At 38.0% G+C, this 19,737-nt stretch overlaps 1 protein-coding gene and 1 long non-coding RNA gene across 3 annotated transcripts in view; one reads left to right on the forward strand and one right to left on the reverse strand.

The window, feature by feature from the left end:
* The window catches only part of LOC111273590 (putative cytochrome P450 49a1), a 32,296-nt gene extending 19,046 nt beyond the window's left edge, over positions 1–13,250 (forward strand). Inside the window, exons 5-7 of the mRNA XM_022855313.2 lie at positions 5,934–6,106; positions 10,149–10,422; positions 12,200–13,250. Of these exons, the coding sequence (XP_022711048.1) occupies positions 5,934–6,106; positions 10,149–10,422; positions 12,200–12,310 (558 nt within the window). The 3' untranslated portion in view covers positions 12,311–13,250. The remainder of the gene's footprint in view (positions 1–5,933; positions 6,107–10,148; positions 10,423–12,199) is intronic.
* A 1,298-nt stretch (positions 13,251–14,548) lies between these two features.
* LOC111273593 (uncharacterized) lies at positions 14,549–17,683 on the reverse strand. Of its 2 annotated transcripts, none has more exons than XR_002687946.2 (3): positions 17,149–17,683; positions 16,213–16,349; positions 14,549–15,055 (listed from the first exon to the last, which is right to left on the reverse strand). It is a non-coding gene; the product is annotated as an uncharacterized LOC111273593 (long non-coding RNA). The 2 variants fall into 2 exon arrangements; XR_015316011.1 differs by lacking the exon at positions 17,149–17,683 and adding an exon at positions 16,633–16,719.
* Positions 17,684–19,737: the final 2,054 nt, after the last annotated feature.

The following is a 19,737-nucleotide window of genomic DNA, read 5'->3' on the forward strand; positions in this document are numbered from 1 at the left end:
GTATAATCACATGTTAGCCACCGAGGTCAACAAAACCTTTCAAAGGCCAAGTATACTACGATACCTATTTTTTTTAGAGTACTGTACTTGCGCCGTTTGATTTAGCTTACGGTATCTGGAGAAAGTATCAAAAGGTAGTTTAGCAGTCCAATGTTGTCATATAACGACGTTCTAAAGCTAATATCTTGTTACCCATATGAGGTTGTCAAAAGCAAGTTCCGACCATAGTCATATCATCCATGCCACCAACATGACGCTGATTCATATCGCGTACATAGGAGAAAAATCTGTGTTAAGTCTTTTTCGTTGTTTTGAGTCATAACAGCGGTCATGAGGCGATGAGTGTGGACAGGCAGCATACACTGCTTACACAAAAAAGTTTATTAACTTCAGGGTAATTGTGCCATGCTCAAACCTGACTAAAAGAATTTAGCTGCAGGTTGACTATCCTTACCGCAGCCAGCCGAAAAGAGCTGGCATAATGTTTGATTTAAAACCCAAAGATTTCCACGACGTTTTACCGTAAACGCTCCAGGAAAACATAGGGCAACAGGCGGTGTTTAAAACTAATCACACGTGATGCCAAGGCCGGTTAACAGAGGCGCGAGCTTTTGGGCGATAAAAATATGGCTGAGGTGGGCGCCAGTAGAATAGTTTACCTTTAACAAGGCATTTCAGTGGATCGTTTCCGGAAAAGTAAATAAGCGACAAGCAGTACACACATTCTGTGATTTTTAAAACTTCAAGATGCTAACTATTACTCTAGCTACACAAACGATCGTCTAACCCTTAAAGACTGTACCTTATCTGACAGTAGCATTCCAGAAACATCTGAGTCACTCATATGTTGTCATTCAACTCGTGAACCTCGAATTCCAGCGTAACATGGCGAATGCTTTCGCTACTTACGTTTTTTCACTTAATCAATTGCGTTCTTACAGATAAGAAAAATAAGGATCTGCATACCGGGGCATTTGTTCATTTACACCGGGCTTTACAGAAACTCCGGGTGAGGTAAAATTTCAAGAAAATTCAATCAAAATCTTTGACGGCTTTTCGACAAACGACGTAATAGCTATTAGCACATATACATATAATATACAATTCACATGATTATCGAAGTACAACTGCCATCGCCTCTTTTAACAACACTGCTTTAACACTATCAGGAAACAACATTTTTATCGAGTTTTGTGATATGATCTAACCAACGAGTAGGCACGTAAGTTATACCATAGCGGTTGTTCAGATGTCAGAGTATGAATGTGTTATTAACCATATTCCATATGTTCGTTCTTCCTGATAGTTGTCAAATATTATATATATACATATACTATATATATATAGGTCAACAACATAATACTTTAAGCATTCATAACAGAATCATTAAAACACTTTGCGTCCTATATGGTCTATGTCTTGTTAAGTTTATAAAACTAATCCGGGAGATTTGCCGGATGTCTTAACGATGGCACCACAGGGCAATTAGTGGCTTGATATATATCACAATTTCTACCGCATGTTCGCATGAGCTCATAAAAATCCGATCCCTTTAGCGCCATAAACGGCAAAGTAAGCAACGAAACGCCTATTTAGCTGGTTTATACCTTCCCACTTGTTGTTCCTCATCACACCCAAAACAAAGAAATCTTCGCGAAATTTTGCTTCCACTTCCTAAGGATGGCCTTAGAAGCTTCTATTCTATACTGTGAGCTCAAAGCGACTCCGTAAGTTCTCGGATATAGTGGCGAACTAGCTAAGAAACACGCGAGGTGATTTTGAGTCTTTATGTATAGTCTCAGTGCCATTTCGAGGAAAAAGGCTTTGACGCGATTTAATTGTTAGAAGCTCTACACTATAAAATCCTTTCAAATAACCCGTATCCCTTATGTTGCGACTAGAGTCACCTTAAAATTAAACAAGTTAAAAGAACTTGAAAAGAGTAGAGATAAGACGATTTCACTGCTCATTTAACTGCCTTTTTGTATCTTTCAACGCGCGCGATGAAACTTTACCGTTGGTGGAGAAGGGCAACTCAGGGTATAGAAACTAATTAAGATAAGTAAGAGGTAGTTTGGCGAGGTACAAAGTATCAGAGGCCATTGTCCAGTTTCCCCCTCTAATCTTCATCGCCTTTATCTTAATCGACTAAATAACTAGTCCCAAATATGTCGCTGTTATTTGAAGCCGGAATAAAGTTTAATGCACCTACAGCCTGTTTGACCCATATATAATTAAATCACTCGCGTACAAGGTGACTTCAGTTAGCCCTCTTATTTAATCAGAAAAACCCTTTAGGAAGATAGAGAATGAAAGTGGGCTTAATTTATGCCTCCTGAGTCAGGCTACTTGCCTGTGTGAAGGGTGGGAATTCGGTTACTCTGTCGTTGATGGCATTTCTGCCCTCCTGAAGAATCGCAGCGGGAAGAATGAGCACATTTACAGGAATACCTATCTTAGCCAACATAAGGATATCCTTGTCCTCGGGCTCCTAGTCGAAGATTGTATTGAAATCGACAAACACCGCCTTCAGCGGATTGAGCAAAGTGACAAATACTCTCTTGACGTCGACCATCAGGCTCCTGCAGGTAAGTTTTACGGAGCATTTTTTCCGCAACTCATGTTGCTCTCTCTACATGGCGTGTGCACTTTCTAGACGAATTCTAGCTGTTCCTGAATTAAAAAAAAAAACACGTTTCTTCATTATTATGCTTGGGTATTCCTTTCCTTTAGGAATCATCAACAGAGTAGCATCTCTCTACTGAACTGAGTGTGTATTAGTACATAAACATTCACTAAATAGTGCCGTCTAGCACGGTGCTAAAACAATGATGCATGTAAAATGCTCGTTGTAGACCCTGTTTGGACCGGCAACTGTCTCGTTGCGTTAATTTCCCAGATTTTTTAATTCTTGCATTGCGAGGTATTCTTGAAGGACATCATGTTGTACTGAGATCCTTTTTTTCTATGTTGCGGCGAAAAAGAGCATTGCGCGTTACATCGTATCCCTTGACGCAAAAATCTCTGAGAAGTTATTTATGAGGGCTAAGAAGCTCATCGGACAAGCCACCGAGCTACTGTGACGCGTTAACCGCTTGTATGGTTGATATTCCGCATCAGCAATCAAACGGACCTCCCACTGTTCGAAGTATTGTTGCCTTTGTGACGTATAGGTTTTTCGATATATCGATTGAGAAACAGAGCTTAATGTGTAGAATTCGGGCTGTATCTTGGCCATAAATCTGAAAGCCATCTGGGATCTACGGGCGAGGCTGCAGGTCTAGTTAGATTAAGGCCTACGCTTCCGGAAGCGGGACAAAGGAGCAGTTCCGTAGGCTAGAGAATTTCAAACAGATACTACACATAAGTTTCGATATTTATCACGTCCGGTGCAAAGAGAGCTTCGTGGGTGCGTTCCAGGAGCGTGTCTACATTTATGCGTCGTGATGAAGAAAATGCAACTTGGACGGTGAGGTCTATTTCACAGCTGTATAAACACGAACGTTTGCGAGCTCTGTCAATTAATGATTTTTACCTTGACACCTTATTCTATCAATTTTTCGTGTTCGGTTGCATTTATCATAAATAAATCGATTTACTAAACTCCCTGTATGTCCTGTATATGTAATCCAATGTCTAAGTGGGATTGATTACCCAGCAACTGTAGCCCTCGAGAATAGAAAAGCAGTAAGGTAAAAAGAGCTAGTTGTCCGAGTTTTTGTTAGCAGAGGCATGCCCATACTGTTCAGGATTCTCGAGGAGAAAAACATCAGAATTATAATTCCTCTTTCAGGTCCACGGTGTAATTCTTAACCTGTCTTCAAGATCCGGCCTTGCTACATGCTCCGTGATTATCCTCACGAGCGAATGCGATAATTCGAGATGTCGCGTATTAGGGTCAGTCCTCCTGTAGATTTATAAGGAAGTATTTGAGGCCGATGCTGTAAATTACAAATCTGTGCCATCTTTAAAAACATTTTGGTAATTTTTCTTCTGTAATAGATATAATCTTCTTGACTTAGCACAACACGGTTTCGTCATAGACCGATCTTCTTCTACAAGACTGTTGGAGCTGTATCAAAACTTGTACATCAATGCGCATGCACATTTTCAATGTGCATATTTTTTTTATCAGTAAGGTGTTTTTGATAAAATATATTGAAATCACCCGCGACACCATTCTCTTATGCGTCAAAGCGCTCGTATCAGATCGATGTTAACAATAATATACGTCAGTCTTAACCCTCAACTACTGGCATTCTTCTAAGCAGCTGCGTTCTTTAAATGTAACACAATTTTTTTAAGCATACACCGATATGATGTATGCTTAAAATTTATTATACAATTGTGAATCGTCATTTCTATACAATACTGCAATACACCGTAGATGATATCGTCCGCTTATGTGATGGTAACGGGATACTACTTTTAAACTAAACGTGTATAGTAAAATAAACTATGGACGGAGTTACGCTTTTTTTTTGCCGCTGTAACGAAAGATCTGGCTGTATCGCTTAAGTTGATTTGAACGAACACATTGTTGTGAACTATTGGTTCACACTGTGCAAACTGCTGCAGCTCGCATCATGACCAACTGTGTGACTTGTAATTCATTTCTCCGCAATTAAATTCGTTTATTGTACAGTGATATGTCTCTACGCCAATCCCAGCACCGCTTCTCTTTGTCGCTTTCGCTGACCATCGATGCTGTGCGCCTATCGACTCGATGCTGTATTGACGCTGGACGATGAGAACTGATAAGGCTATACTAGCAAGGCACCTTCACCGCCTTCTAAGGGCCTACTACCCAGCAATGTAACTTGAGAAGGAAGGACCTTTCTTCCGGAAGTTCTCCTTCTCGCGCACCTTTGAAATCAACACCTTCAGAGCCCGGAAACAGCATTACGCATGAAAATATTATTTCACACTATGATTTCGGTGGTCAGTTAAATACGTAACATGACTATTCTACTAATATTTTAATAAAGAGTAGTTTTAGATATTTTATCATAAGAAAAGGCGATGGTTATGTCCGTTTGTATAAGTCAATTGTTTTATCAAGACTACTGTACAGTTCTCCAGTCTGGGCGCTTAGAAAGGCATATCAGCCTATCTGAAAGTGTTCAGACACTTCTTCACAGAAGACCTCGATGGTGCAGCTCGTCAAAGGAAACCAGGTGTATTTGCGCTCCATCACTTCAGTCTTGCAGAGACAAAGTGTACGTGCAAAATCTAGCTAGACATCTCGTAAACTTGGGAAGCCAGAATTTCATTCAGCTTTAAATTTCAGATGCGTATGTATGCAGAATGCTTATATGGTAGACACACAAGGAAGTCACCTCCTGCTAATATTGTACACAGTGCTTTGGGCATTGCAGGGGATGAATCTTGCCATGTTACCGCATACTACGCCTACCTTATTGTGAGCTTCCTCTTTGACATGATGAAGATGCATTTGAGTCCTGAATCTTGTTTCATATTTTCTTCGTGGATTAGTAGACCGTATGTTTGTTAACCTTTGTTCACTTCAAAATTCAATTATTTCTGCCATCTAATTTTGTCAGGTAACTTCAAGCTTACCTTTTCTGGTATATTGATTGTATGTTGCATGCAGTTGTGAACGTCAAGCCAAAAGATGACAAATAGGAGTGAATAGTGAGCGTAATAAACACTTCGCGATAGTTTTTCATAGGAATGATTGTAGCATTAAGGCACCTTCAACTCGTATTGTTCATCATAAATTATCAGCAGCAGCAGCATCCATTGCGAAGACTAAGAAAGTACTAGTCGATCGGAAGCATATTTAGTTTAAACATCACTTGTGTTTAACAAATTGACATAGTTTTCTCATTTTGCTGTTGGCTTACTTTTACACTATTTGATTATATAAATTGATTACTCATTAGTTACTTCTACTTATGTTTTATTTTTAGACTTCAAACACAGCATCTTTTCTTCTATATAATATGGCTATAAATCCAGAAGCACAGGAAAGAGCCTACAAGGAGGCTTCGTGCTTAATGGAGGGCCGTCCAAGCAAGGATGTTATAGCCGATGACCTCAACAGAATTCCGTACATCAAGGCTTGCCTAAAAGAATCTCTTCGGTTAGTATGGTTGTTCTATATGAATACTCGAACTCACACACTTAAGCAACTTCCTCATCGCACTGATGCGTATTACATATAGAAATCGTCTGCAATTTAACAGTTGTATTTGTCCTGTTACAATTTTCACCCAACTATTCCTATAAACCTATTGAAATGTTCAAATAACTGTGCGCTATCCAATTTCCTGATCTTAGTAATTATACCTTACTAGTTTTGATTTTTTCCGTTCGCTTGAAACAACTGTTTAGTTACTCTGACTGCGATTTTTTACGCTGCTCTGGTTTTCCTAAGATCTTGTTGTAGTTGTCCCATTTCTCTGTGTCACTCATTCCGTATTTCGATTACCATTAAGCCGTCTTTGTTGTACTACTTTTAACCCATTACCGCGTTGCAGTTGTACCGTTACTTTAACGTGTGTGCCTTTGATGACTGAGATGGTACACTGTTAACTTAGCTGTCTATCAGCCTGAGTCCGCGGTGCGGGTAGCCAAAGATCTTTAGGACAGGCCACATACAACCCGGGTATTTGACTTTCCTATATATGGTAACACATGTCAAGGCAACTCCTTGAGTAGCTTAAGTAACAAGTAACAAGAAACTGAATACTGAGACACTGAATCAAATACAGTGGCAAAAATGGAAAAATCAAAAAAAAAAAAGGAAAATTTGTATTCATTAGGCAGAGCTCAAAGATATAAAAGCTTCTTAAATGGTGAGCCGTTGGAGAAAATCACCTAAAACTGTTTTAAAAAGTTTACATTGGAGTTTATGGAAATGTCCTTTTATTTACATCTTAGCATAAAACTTCCGTAGATGCTGTTCCTACCGTATTTTTGCCGTACAGATGTAACAAACATTGTTAGAGTAGAGAGATATTCTAGATGGCTGACAAGCCGACTGTGGGAGACATCTCATGGGAAATGTTAATCATTTTGACCGTTGGATTATTATTACCATCTATTTCCCAGTCCATAGAAAACATGGATAGTCCACAAATTTTAACACATGAAATAGTTCATGGTTCGGAAACTCTGTGTAGGCCGTATATAAAATTGCATAGCAGAAGCATTATAACTAATCAACTGGCAAATATCTAGCTGTACATATTTCAAATCAGCATATGGCGAACGAACACAACTGTAAATAGGGTTCTCGCTCGTCATATTTAATTAGAAGATACGTCGACTAAGCGACGTAAAGTATTCAATTAATGGAAGTATCCCATAGATTAGAAACTAGCAGTAGTTATTGGTCAACCAAAGAGCAGCCCATGGAAAATTTTCCTAACATATTTTTTTCTTAGTGATATGTTAGAAGTCTACGCCGCGTATACTAACAGGATGATTATTAAGAAGTCTATAGAACAGAACAGCGCCCATTAAATGTGTTACAACAGTTGTTCTTGTTACAAGGGGCAAGTAACAGAGCGCAAGATCCACTGTGAATACAAGTTACAGCACTGTAATCGATAAAAAGGGGGAAGGACAAACAATATCACTCAAAGTGGAAACGCGTCTCAAAGAGGTACCTAAAAATACTGTTTGACACTTGCTCCTAGAGTTTTATAGTTGCTGTTTGCGGTTCCTATATTTCAAGGCGAGCTACAAAAAACCCAAGAGATCTTAGAAATAAACAGTGGGTGATAATAAGTCCAATAATTAGGTATCCGTCACAAATGCAAAAACGTAGATTTAAAAATATCAGTTCTCAAACGGTTGAATATATATTGCCATATAAAGTTTTCTTCAATAAACTTCTTAGTTAAAAAGAAAAGCTAATTTAATTCATGTAACAGTTTTTTGATTATTTTGGGTTTTTAAATTAACGTTGGTTAAATCTGACTATTACTTTTCTAAACCTACTCGGCGTATAATTTGTTTTATTTATTTATAAAGTATACTAATTCATACTGCAATGTTTATCAATATAAATATTCCAAGTACTTCTTTTGATTAAAAGAAATATTTGTATGGCAACGGTATGATATGAATATTTATCGAGAAGATCATTTTAAGTAAGCAGACGTTTATCAGTATTTCAGTGGTATATATTTTTTTGTAAATATGCACAAAAGCCAAAGATGACTTTTTTAGCAGATTTTGCCATTAATATTCGTCATAACGCCAACATAGGTAAAAAAAAACCTAATACTTTAATAGCCCGATAGTAACGACTTCGCCAGTGAGAGCGCGTTCTCTTATTTAAATTTTAAAAATCTAGTGACAAAGATCCGTCTTCCTTCGCGAAAAAAAGCTTGTGGCATTTTTGAGCGCTATAGCATTTAAAAATCCGAGTGGATAAGTCTCTGAGCATTGAATATATCGGTAAGTTAAGCTATAATACGTTCTCCTGTAAATCTCACGGTTACTAGATCAACGGAAAAACCATTACGTAATCGTTCTATAGGTAGTAGGTATTTACTTGCCAGTTACTTGAACTTTCTGCAAAAATCTGTTGTACCATGCACTTGGAGTAACCTTGGTGAGGATGGCGAATTTTATTTCCAATAGGATAGAGAACCTGAATACTATCATCGTGATGTAAGACACATATCTTAATGAGAACCTTTCAAACAGTTAGGATGGATAAAGAACAGCCATGAAGTACCCTGCCCGTTCCCAATGGATTTTTCTTGTAAAGACATTTTAACATAAAGCCTATGCCAAAAAATGATTACGTTGGAAGATATAAAGCCGATATTGAGCAAGACTGCGGCATAGGCCCAAATTAAATGGCTGTTAACGTTGGTAAATTAATAACCTCATCGTTATCAGCAGTGTATTGACCATGAGAGTAGTGATTTTAAATATCTGCAGTAAGAAAATAAAAATTTAGGTTATGATAATTCAAATTGTGCGATGTTTTTTTGGGACACCCTGTATATATCCAGAATGGTGACTTTCAAGGAAAGAGCAAGCTTGATCCCATGATATATACTGCGTCGATTATATCGCTGAGTGCTTGACAAGGCCTCCGGGTAAAATTTAGAATTTAGCTATGTTTCGCATCGCATGCACTTTATAGGCTTTCTTTTCATAAAACCAATTCAACGGTTTTCTAACAAACGTAAGTAGATCTTATATTGTAATATATGTAAACATATATCGTTTGCGTGGGTCCCGTTGTTTCCTAACCCTTTTTGCCGCCACAGGGAAGTAAAATACTGCTCTGGCTGTCCCTACCATAGCCAGTAACGTCAATGGACGTGAGCTTTATGCTGCGTGTGATATTGTCTTCCTGCACGCGGCATCTCATCACTCATTTCTATACCCACCCACGGAAAACTTCAAAAATAAATACAGCGGAGTCGGCGGTCATGCTCGCGGGTGAATCGAGGATAAATTAGTCAAAACGGACACACTCACTCAAGAGTTCATAGCTAAAAAGAACTAAAACTCTGCTTGTATGAGCTTGTTACTGGGGGCGAAAGAGAAATCCTTTGCCCCGGACAGACCGAACACGCTACAAAGTGATCTTGGTGTATTATCAACTCTGTACTTTATATGGCTTTAACGGCCCGCGTACCTCCAGCGGCCTTGATCTAAAAGAGCCTCGAAATTGTTCCATCGACTTAGCGGTCCAAATACTGGGCGTAAACTAGAAACATCGATTCATTTAGAAAACAACGATTCAAAATAAACTTGAAAAGATAAAAGGAAGTCGGGAAATATCCATTTATTGACTAGAAAGTGGAGTAGTGTTAATATGATTAAGTTAATTTTCCGAATGATAAAAAGCAGTAGCACTGAGAGTCAGCAGGAAAACCATAGGTTGACTTGGTAGAATATTTCAAATGAATGCTGTTAACCGTAAGAGTGATAGAACGATTTAGGTAATCATATGTCAATCAGATACATCCGCATAAACTATTTGTTAACATGTGAATGTACCGTTTTAATAGGATATCTATGAATACTATGAGTTCCTAGATGTATGTTCCGCTGCCTCAAAAGGGTATTAATTGATGCAGAAAAAGGATTGTGTCGTAATTTATTGATAAAATCAACCGTGACATTACTTGGTTAATCCAATATTACAGCTTATTTCCGTCGATTACTGGGGTTTACCGTAAGTTTGACAAGGATGTTACCATGTCAGGATATTGTATTCCCAAAGGGACTGTGGTGTTCGCAAACTTTTATATCACTGGTCGCAATTCATCACACTTTGTTGATCCTGAGCATTTCCGGCCAGAACGCTGGATGAATAAGACCGACAGCCACGCTTACGCCTCTCTTCCCTTCAGCTTTGGGCCTCGTATGTGCCTTGGACGGAGAGTTGCTGAACTTGAGCTGTGGACGTTAATGATCAAGGTTAGTGCTAAGTAATAAACAAATTTTTATTTGTACTGACTATGACCCTTTCACTATTCTCAAGTAATAAGTAATTTATTTCAAGTTTTGATTAGTAATCATTACGCAAGTCTATTTCATACTCTTCCTGTTCTATTTAGAGCCATGCATAAACTCATAGATGCTGCTGCGTTTAAATCAAGTAATCCTAGAGCTCATGCTATCCGACTCGAAAGCAAACTCCAGGATCGCTCAGAATGTGGTTATGGCAATGAGGTTCAGCATATGGCTAGAACCTATAAAAGATTTTTTAAATGCTTTACCACGAATTCAAGTTTTATTTGGTATGGAAGTTTCGCATAATGTAATCGTTAGGCTAACTCTACTTGCCAAATATAATTCCAATCTATGTATGTACGTTTTCGAGGTGACCCGAACGGTATATAGGGGTAAGAGAAGCTACATGGAACAGGGGCTAGATAAGCGATTCAGTTCCTTTCTAGCAAGTAAGCATTGATTTAAAATTTTCGTATTATTAAAATTTTAGAAGTTTTGAGGTGAACCCGAATCAGAAACTTCGCACAATTCGCGTTATTGGATATTTCTTTTAACCAAACTTCAAGAGTGGGTGACACATGAGACATCTGTTTTTTTGCATTTTGTCGAATTTTTATTGATCGATAAACACGCAAACTAATTATCTTTATCTAATTTTTTTTATAGTTTTGCGTATTTTTAAAGGCATTACATTGAGTTACGACACACCATTGCCCTGAGGGCCATAAGGTATCATAGTCCTCATTCTCACATTTTGTTGACGCAAATAGCAGTACATGTGGTTTATTTTTAAGAAATTTCGGCAATTATATTGCAATGTAAATGTATATACTATAGTTGTTATCATTCGGACAACATTGTTCACATTTACGCTACGTTGGTTACAGTTTTGATTATAGATCATTATGGGTAATTATTTAAACGAAAACCATGTATAACCACGATATTTGTATATATTTCAATGTAGTCAAATTGACTTTGGACAATCCTTTGCACATTGGGATTGTTCCTTATCCATACTAAAACAAAATGCAACTCGTGAATGCGTCAGTATTTAAACTAGCTGAATACTGGTTCGCACACATGGGAGAACTCCGTGCGAGCCTACGGTCTATAAACCATTTTTCAAAATCTGAACAACTTCTTAATGGAAAAATTATTCAAATCTCATCAGCATGTCGAAATTGTTTTGTGAGATTTCGTAAACTTTCGTATTTCAACCTTCTACAGCAGCAAAATAAATAAGTTACCATGTAAATGGCAGAAAATGATAGTTAGTGGCAACGCATGCTTCCAATGAACAAAATACCTAAGCCTTTAAAAAATTTCAACTAGTGTCTTATTGACGCCATTTCGAACGACCAATACAAAGAAAATCAACCAAAATAACTTTAAACTCTTTTCGCGTTTGCTATAATTCATGCGATCAAATGTAGCAGACGAGCTGAATCTGACAAAATACGATTTAGTAAAGTGATTAAGGTAAAATTATGTAGTACAAGTAACAAGTTACACCTATAGAAAGCTATTAAGCTGCCAAAAATGTGAAAGAACTTTATGTATCTATCTATAAATTATGGTATTAGTAACGAGATAGGCAAGCAGTCAATTTAAGTGCACGTTTAGTCGTTCCCGTTTTTACTGGCAGCCATCTGCTCATTTTAAAATGCATTATAGTTGTTATTATCATTACTATAAAATATATTTGTGTATCTTTTCGTCCGGTTAATTTTTTTTTTAGTTGATGCTTAATTTTCGGCTGGAATATAAAGGGCCTCCCCTTGACTTCAGAGGAAAACTCGTCAACACACCGGATCGAGACTTGAACATTATCTTCAATCCAAGGAACTGAGTTGCCGCTATAGTAGTACTAAATAAATAGCACTCCAATCATGAAAACCCGATGCTTTTAGCTAGATGAACAATACTCATTTTAAAATTAAGTACCTAATGTAGCAACAAAAAATTGCATTAATAGTTTAAAAGCAGACAAGGTCTTTAATTTTTAAAGGGAATTCATGATCAACAGGCTTGCAATGGCCACTCTTGCTGCAATTTAATACAAAAGCTGTACAAGGAAAACATGAGAGCTGTGCAATACAAACGCACTTCCATTCAAGAGACTGTGGAAGAACTGTGAATTGTTAAGTACCTTAGTAGCTCAGGCGTACAGCCAAGTATTTTAGATTTTCGCTCTTAACTAAGGCCCTTAGGTAATAAGTTGAAATGGCACGAAAGGGCCTTGATCGAAACTGTGCAATAAAGACCGCATCTTTTATTAAAAAAAAAAAACGTTAGCCAAGGATTATAGGTATTTAACGAAGAATACTCAACCAGTAGAAAATTGTATGAGAATCAAGAACTCGCCTACGCTTGCTTAGGCTAGGGATCTAGTATGCATAACGACGATTGCGTTTTAAAATGGGTTAGCTGCTGATGTAAATCATGGACGAGCCTTCAAATACAGATCCTGCGCGCTTGAAGATAGGGTACAACTGACGTGGCCCTCTATCATTCAGGTGAGACGATTTTAAGACTGATCGCTGACAAAAGATATATGAGAATGTCCTTTATCTTTGGACAACTATATTATCTAAAACGAACGCGGCCGATTTACCGAAATAAACTTTATTTATATGCGTGGATATGTTTATTAAAAGGTACATTAAAAACAACTGCGTCTGAGTTGTAAAATCCAGTAGAACAGAGAAACCTTCAAAATGCGCATTGTATATTTACATAGATACATAGATATAATAAATGTGCTTTAACGATAGTTTTTGGAACGATAATTCCGAGTCTTTTATTTTGACTTTAGTACTATTAATCAGTCCTGTAATCCAATGTGAGACCTTAACGAGTTTGAGTTCATAAACCTCATATTATATAAAATGCGTTCTGTTATTCAAGTGCAGCCTTCAGCACTCAAGTCTAGTGTATAAGAGAAGGCGTATTGGTGTTAACGTCCTCACGAGTATGCGATTCAGCGAATGTCTGTTTGTGTCAATGACTGAGAAAAAAATACCCCAAATTCTTTAAGTTAAGGTAAGCACTTCTAGTTTCAGACAGGAACAAACAATTGTATTAATAAAATAAAATTTAAATTACTTCCAAAGGGTATTTTCTTTATACTACCTATCTTAGTCTATATCTTGTAAATAGATTGCATGCGATCAGTTTAAGTAGCATTTCTTTCTGTAGATATCTATTGGTCAGGTGTTAAGATTTATTTGGAAAAAGTTTAAGCGAAGGCAAACGTAGAAAATGTATATATTAAAATTACATGGGGGTCTAATTCAGAGAAGAGTACAATAGATACGGACAAGAAAACTAGTTTGATTCTAATGTAGGGTTGATTAGTAGAACCAAGGCAGGAAATATTTTGTCCAAAAGGTCTTCACGACGAGAAAAGTAGAGTAGGACGTTCTGTCGGTACAACATATTCGAGCAAAACCTACAGCGGCGCGCATAAGAACTTAAATTTCGGCTGCCAAGAAGTCACCTAATATTTTCCAAGGTATTTTGAAGTAATCGGCTTCAGTGTTGAACAAGTTCGGTAAATGCATAGAATGGGATATTACTCCAGTCTGCACAGTAAAATATCATATGTTGTAAAAGTTTTCTCAAAAGGGATGTACAACCCAATTAACAGAAGAAATATAATAATGACGACAATTTGACAAGTTCGATTCGAGTACGAGAAATAAAAATACAAAAAGACTAGCAAGCCTAGACCACTTTCGTGTATTCTTGAAGTCCCAGCTATAACTATATAATCACTTAAAAATTCCTGGAAAATATGACATAAAGTAGTCGACTAACTAACTTATTATATGTAACATTATTTGGAAGTGGGAGGTACTAGGGTAAGTTTCACTCGAAACACTCAGAAACGTGCATAGGTATTAGGTTTGAACATACGTATTAAGGCAAGGAATGACCTTGCTTCGTCTGTTAGGTTCTGTCCGTAATGCAACTGGAGCATACAAGTTTTTCTTGACTGTCTTGTTCTTCCCAAGCCCTTGTCAGCGACCCTTTAAGTCAATAAAAATCATATTTTTTTCTATTTTGTAACTTTAAAAGTCTAAGCTAATGCGTATCGTTATCTATTTATTCCTCTGCTTTATGACGACCACAAAAGTGTTAAAAGCTAAAAAGATGGCACACCTCGCTGCGTTCTTCACTCGGTCTAAGAAACAACCAGGTTCCTCATTTTTGAATAAATCCTATAGATTCAAGATATCTTCTAATAGTCCTACGATTGCCGTTCAGCTTATCGCCGACTCACGAGTTGTTTTCCGGCCGCTATTCTTTAAAACTGCTTTTAGGTGGTCCGCTTCGATATCGAACGCCCGACCTATGTATCCTATTTTGATGTCTCTAAACTTCCTCAATCACCTCTGAGCAGTCCTTTCAAATACAGAGTCCGTCCCGTATAGGCATAAATATTCCAGGCTGCTTTGGCAGCTGTCCGATATTCGCGAAAGGCGAAATAGAGCACGTGGCGTAAACGTGATTTACTTTCACGGAGAACATCTGCTTTGGAAGCCGAGCTCGAGGCAAAACTCCATTCACTGCACAACGAAATTCACAGCACCTTCCAACAATTTATAAAAATCAACAAACAGAAGAGGTAAAAGAGAAAAGAATTATTTATAATAAAAGCATCAGTACAAACAATATACAGGTTCATAATAATGTATAATAATAGTAGTAATCCTAATAATAATATACAGTACCTAATATAACAGAAGGCACGGAATAGTTTATAGGCTGAATCTTTAAAATAATCTGCGTCCAAACTTATAATTGCTTTAATAAGCAAAGCTTATTTCACCAAACATTGGGATCTTAACACAACTAAGCTAGATATGGAAATGGAAGCACAACTTCCAAAGCACCTTTAGCTATACTTAAGAAGAGTTTAATAGTTTTACTGCTGTCACTAAAGACAGTGATTTAGACAACACGGTAGGCTCAAATTGTTTACACTCGCCCTGAACCAACACTAGGAGCAGTAATCTTTGTAGCTTTTGATTGTAGTACCCACTGCGTGTCGATATACAATAATATAACTTTTATTCTTTATAATTTTTCTGCATCCGCTGAGATTTTGTTGCGTTCTGACGGCGTAAATACTTGCGAGCATTCCCAGACTTAACCGAAAATACATAGTCAATATTCTTTTTTCTTGGCTGGCTTCGAACCTTATTCCACTGATTCTACATACCATTATGCAATCACACATCAACGCCGTGTTTTCCTAAGGGTTCAGGCTTGCGGCCACATAATGACTCATTCAGCTACGCAATCCCCATGTCCACAATATTGACAAACCAACAATCGGCGAATAGAAACCGGCGAAAAACGGACAGATTAAAAAACACTAGAAGCTTCTTCGGATTCACGTTTCTCACGTAGAATACATGCAATACTCGATAAACTTCACGTACTTCAAACTAATTGCAAATATCGTGCAAGCGTTTTTCTTTCTACTTCCTTGAGCGTTAGTCTTTCGAGACCATTTAAGGCAAGTGTCACGACTTATGTTTTTATAGACGTCCTACATATCTTGATAAGTATAGGTCCTGATCGTTCCTCGATTTGGCTTTGACAGTTCCGCGAACAATGGCTTTGACAAGAACTAAAATGGCTAGATTTTTTTATTCGTTTACCTACTCATATTTTTTCCTCCGTTGGATGGACAACCTGTCAGCTGCGAGTTACGTTAAAGCACTGGAGATATATACGTACTTTAATTTAGTCCTGCGCACACGGGGCCTGCTACAAGGCTGTTTCTCTTTCAGAACTTTCCGGCTGCCGTTTTTTACAGGTTTATATTCAGCCCAATTTTCTCCCTATAGCTTATCGAGGCTTGCTGCACCCAGAATCTGGAAGTTTAATAGATATCGCGATCTTTAGCAATTGTAGACTGCGCGAGCTCTCGAAAGCCTACTGCTAACTTTGGTGGGTCTCATAAGAGAAAAAAGAATCCCATAAGATTTACATTGTCTATCTTGATCGTTTATATGAAAAGCTCTGAATCGGCAACACCAAAACAAGAGTTCAATGATATCGTTCGGTACTTTCGTTGTGGCCAGTGTAGTATCAATCTTTTGTCTACAAGCAGAATTGAACGCTCAACGGAAGTCTACGGAAATGGTGCAGACATACCTCTGGGGTCCTGGCAGCACACGTCGGATGTAACCTAGAAGTTGTAACTGCGTACTCTGTACCGCTACTATGTAAGTACGGAACCTGTACTATTCATTTGGAATATTAAACGATCGGTGATTGTTATGTGAAATAAACACTGTTGAACAACAACAATTCAGCTTCGCACTGCTTTGCCACGAAATTGGTAATGAAAGGTTTCCCTTATTGCTCGAGACCGCTCAGAAGGAGAGTGTCGCGCCATTCCGACCGCATGCTACTAGCACGAAAACAGGAGTTGAATAAGATTGTCCAACATGGAGTATATTTAAAAGAACTTTCATTATGTCTCGCATACCATCTGCTTTAAAGGTTTTGTTAGATATCAGTTGTTAAATGACAATCACAGCCCCCTCTATATTGTTTCACCAAACCACCGCTTGTTGCTTCTCGTCAAATAAGCAAAACGCTGCGCGTATATAAATGCGAACATTTGTCAGAAGCGCAGTTGCCAATTAAACAGGATCAGTTACCTACATTTTACGAGGCCATTCCACAGCGGCTTCGATTGCATTATTGTTGGATTCTTCATCTTTTTGACGCTACGATGTGTACGTTTTTGGACACCAGTATTCCAACCGGGCTGATGTTGGTCGTAAATTAGGTGCCACTTCTATGAAGGTAGCATTGTGCTTTCCGCACGATAAACCCCCAATGAAGCCGAGGCTGATCCGTCTGTGATCGAATATGAGCAAATGAAAACACCATGGCTTCGGAAAGGCTCTTCGCATAACGGCCCAGGCCAGGCTACCGCGGAGAGAAAAAAAGGAAACACGCTTTTTCTGTTTGTTTTCGAAATAAATATTCTAGGTCACTTTTTAAACACCATTATATAGTAGTAGTTGCTTTTCTCATTATGCATAGTTCGAAGGATACATGTAATAATCCACACGCTAATTGTTGGATAATTTATCGTCTTAATATGTCCTATTGTGTTTCACAATACGGTAGACTACTACGCGTGTATGCTATACAGGTAGGATGAACCCGACGTGGTTTTTTCGTGATCCTCACGTACAGCATACCTGAAACACAAAACAAAGTTGCTTTAATCAAAGAATATTTTCTCATCTTTGAACTGCGCTGTTTTAATAAGTAGCATTTTTCTATATAAAGTTACGTTAAATAACGTAAAATCTTAACTAAACGTTCTTGAACGTTTGAAGACTTGAACTTGCCAGTACAACACTATAAGCATCTAAGACAATTATTAAAGCTAAGCTACATTTGGCCTACGAGCTTGTATCGTGCAATTTTCGCTCGACTCTCTTGTATAGAGAAACTTCTACTGCCAGAAGCATTGACGGGGAACATTAGGTATTGCTTAGGGAGCAAACGCTGGCGCCAAAGCCAAGTAATAAACAAATTCAGGCTATTCAGGCACATTTTGGTGAACCTGGTGAGGCTGAGTGCGAATCATGTTGAATGTCGGCCCTGAGTAGCCTGGGCCCAAACCTTCCAATGTCACACAGCGCTGAGCAATGCTTATGAGCATGTTTCACGGAATTTACACAAATGCGAAACGCAGTTTTTTCCTAAATTTGTGAAAAGTAAATGGAACGTTTTTCCTCCCCCACCTGTCAACAGATCATGGGCAGTATTTTCTGTAAGCATAGCAATTAATACAGGAATACAGAGAAGTCTATAAACTGCTCACAACAATTTTTACGCAGTCACCCTTTCTTACGCTTCACGAACTTTAGTTAAGATATTTTCATGACTACATAAATGACAGGTGGCCTTATTAATTCAAGTTGAGTCAGATTTACGATATTACAGATTAAATTGCTTAAATTCTCAAAAGCCCTATGAAAGAAATACGTATGACACACACTGTTTTACAACACAAAATACGAAACATATCACAAATTAATGGCGAGCGTTGAGGCCTCTTCGCCAAACAGAAAAAATTTATCCACAGGCGCGCTTTGCATCATCTTTTGCTTGTAGGTTTCCGCGTATATATATACTACACATATATTTTTAGAATATATTTTACTAAACTTGATTCTGATAAATGCTATAGTAAACGATTGTTATCTACCAATGCCTTTGTAATAAAACATTGACCCTTGGCTCTCAAGATATTTGCACGAGGAAGCTCAACTTTATAAAATTGTCACGATTGCACGCCATGCTATATTGAAACTGAACATGATTACCGAGGTTCTATGGACGGCTCTGATGTACAAAAACAAATAATTTTCGAGGCCTTCTGCGTATATTTGAGCCACTCTATTCAAGGCATTCCATTAACTACAGGAGATTGGTCTTTGCATGACATTCCCCTGACCTAATGCAATAAGAAAAAATCATTTGTCATATATTTACTCTGCTGTAAATGATTGGCGGCCAATTCCCTATGTAGACCGAAAGGCGCCTATCTACGAACATTTTAAGGCTGGTCCCCGCTTGATGGCGTTGCCTATCCATTCTAATTTATTTTGCACATCTCTCCAATTATTTTATGCGCGTATAACGATAAATGGGCCAAAGTAAAGATACAGAGGAAAAAATGAACGTTTCTAAAGTGGTTGTTCAGGGTAGTTTTTGACTGCTGATTCAACGGTTGAACTCTATTCACAGCTCGTTCTCGTCAAGAACCGATCGTCATAAGTCGACAAACGCCTTCTTACCGCTTGCCTAATGATAAAACAGTGCGTGCCTCGTGTTTTTCACCTTTTACAAAGTATCCACCTACTCCGTTAACTTCCTTGCTTTAACTAAACAACGAAAGGAGCACGAAAAGGGTAAAGCTATTAAACACACTTGAGAAGGTACATAGCCAGTAAAACCCAAAAGCTGTTCTAACATACAAACAACATTCACTCATGATGGCACAGTAGAATAATATTGGTTCATTATCAACCAAAGAATATAGCGGCAAACCTTTCCGCTATTAAATATACTGTAAAGGACTAACTAACGCAGCAGATTTTGTTGGAGAAATTGATGCGTAGAATTCGCCGAGAAGGCAGATTCTCTAAGAGAGGTAAGTAAGAGGCGTTTCGTGAGCTTCTGCTATTAATACGCTAAATACATGGTAAGCATTCCGACAAATTTAGC

This window comes from Varroa jacobsoni, unplaced genomic scaffold (assembly GCF_002532875.2).
Source record: "Varroa jacobsoni isolate VJ856 unplaced genomic scaffold, vjacob_1.0 scaffold_201, whole genome shotgun sequence".
Taxonomy (NCBI): domain Eukaryota; kingdom Metazoa; phylum Arthropoda; class Arachnida; order Mesostigmata; family Varroidae; genus Varroa; species Varroa jacobsoni.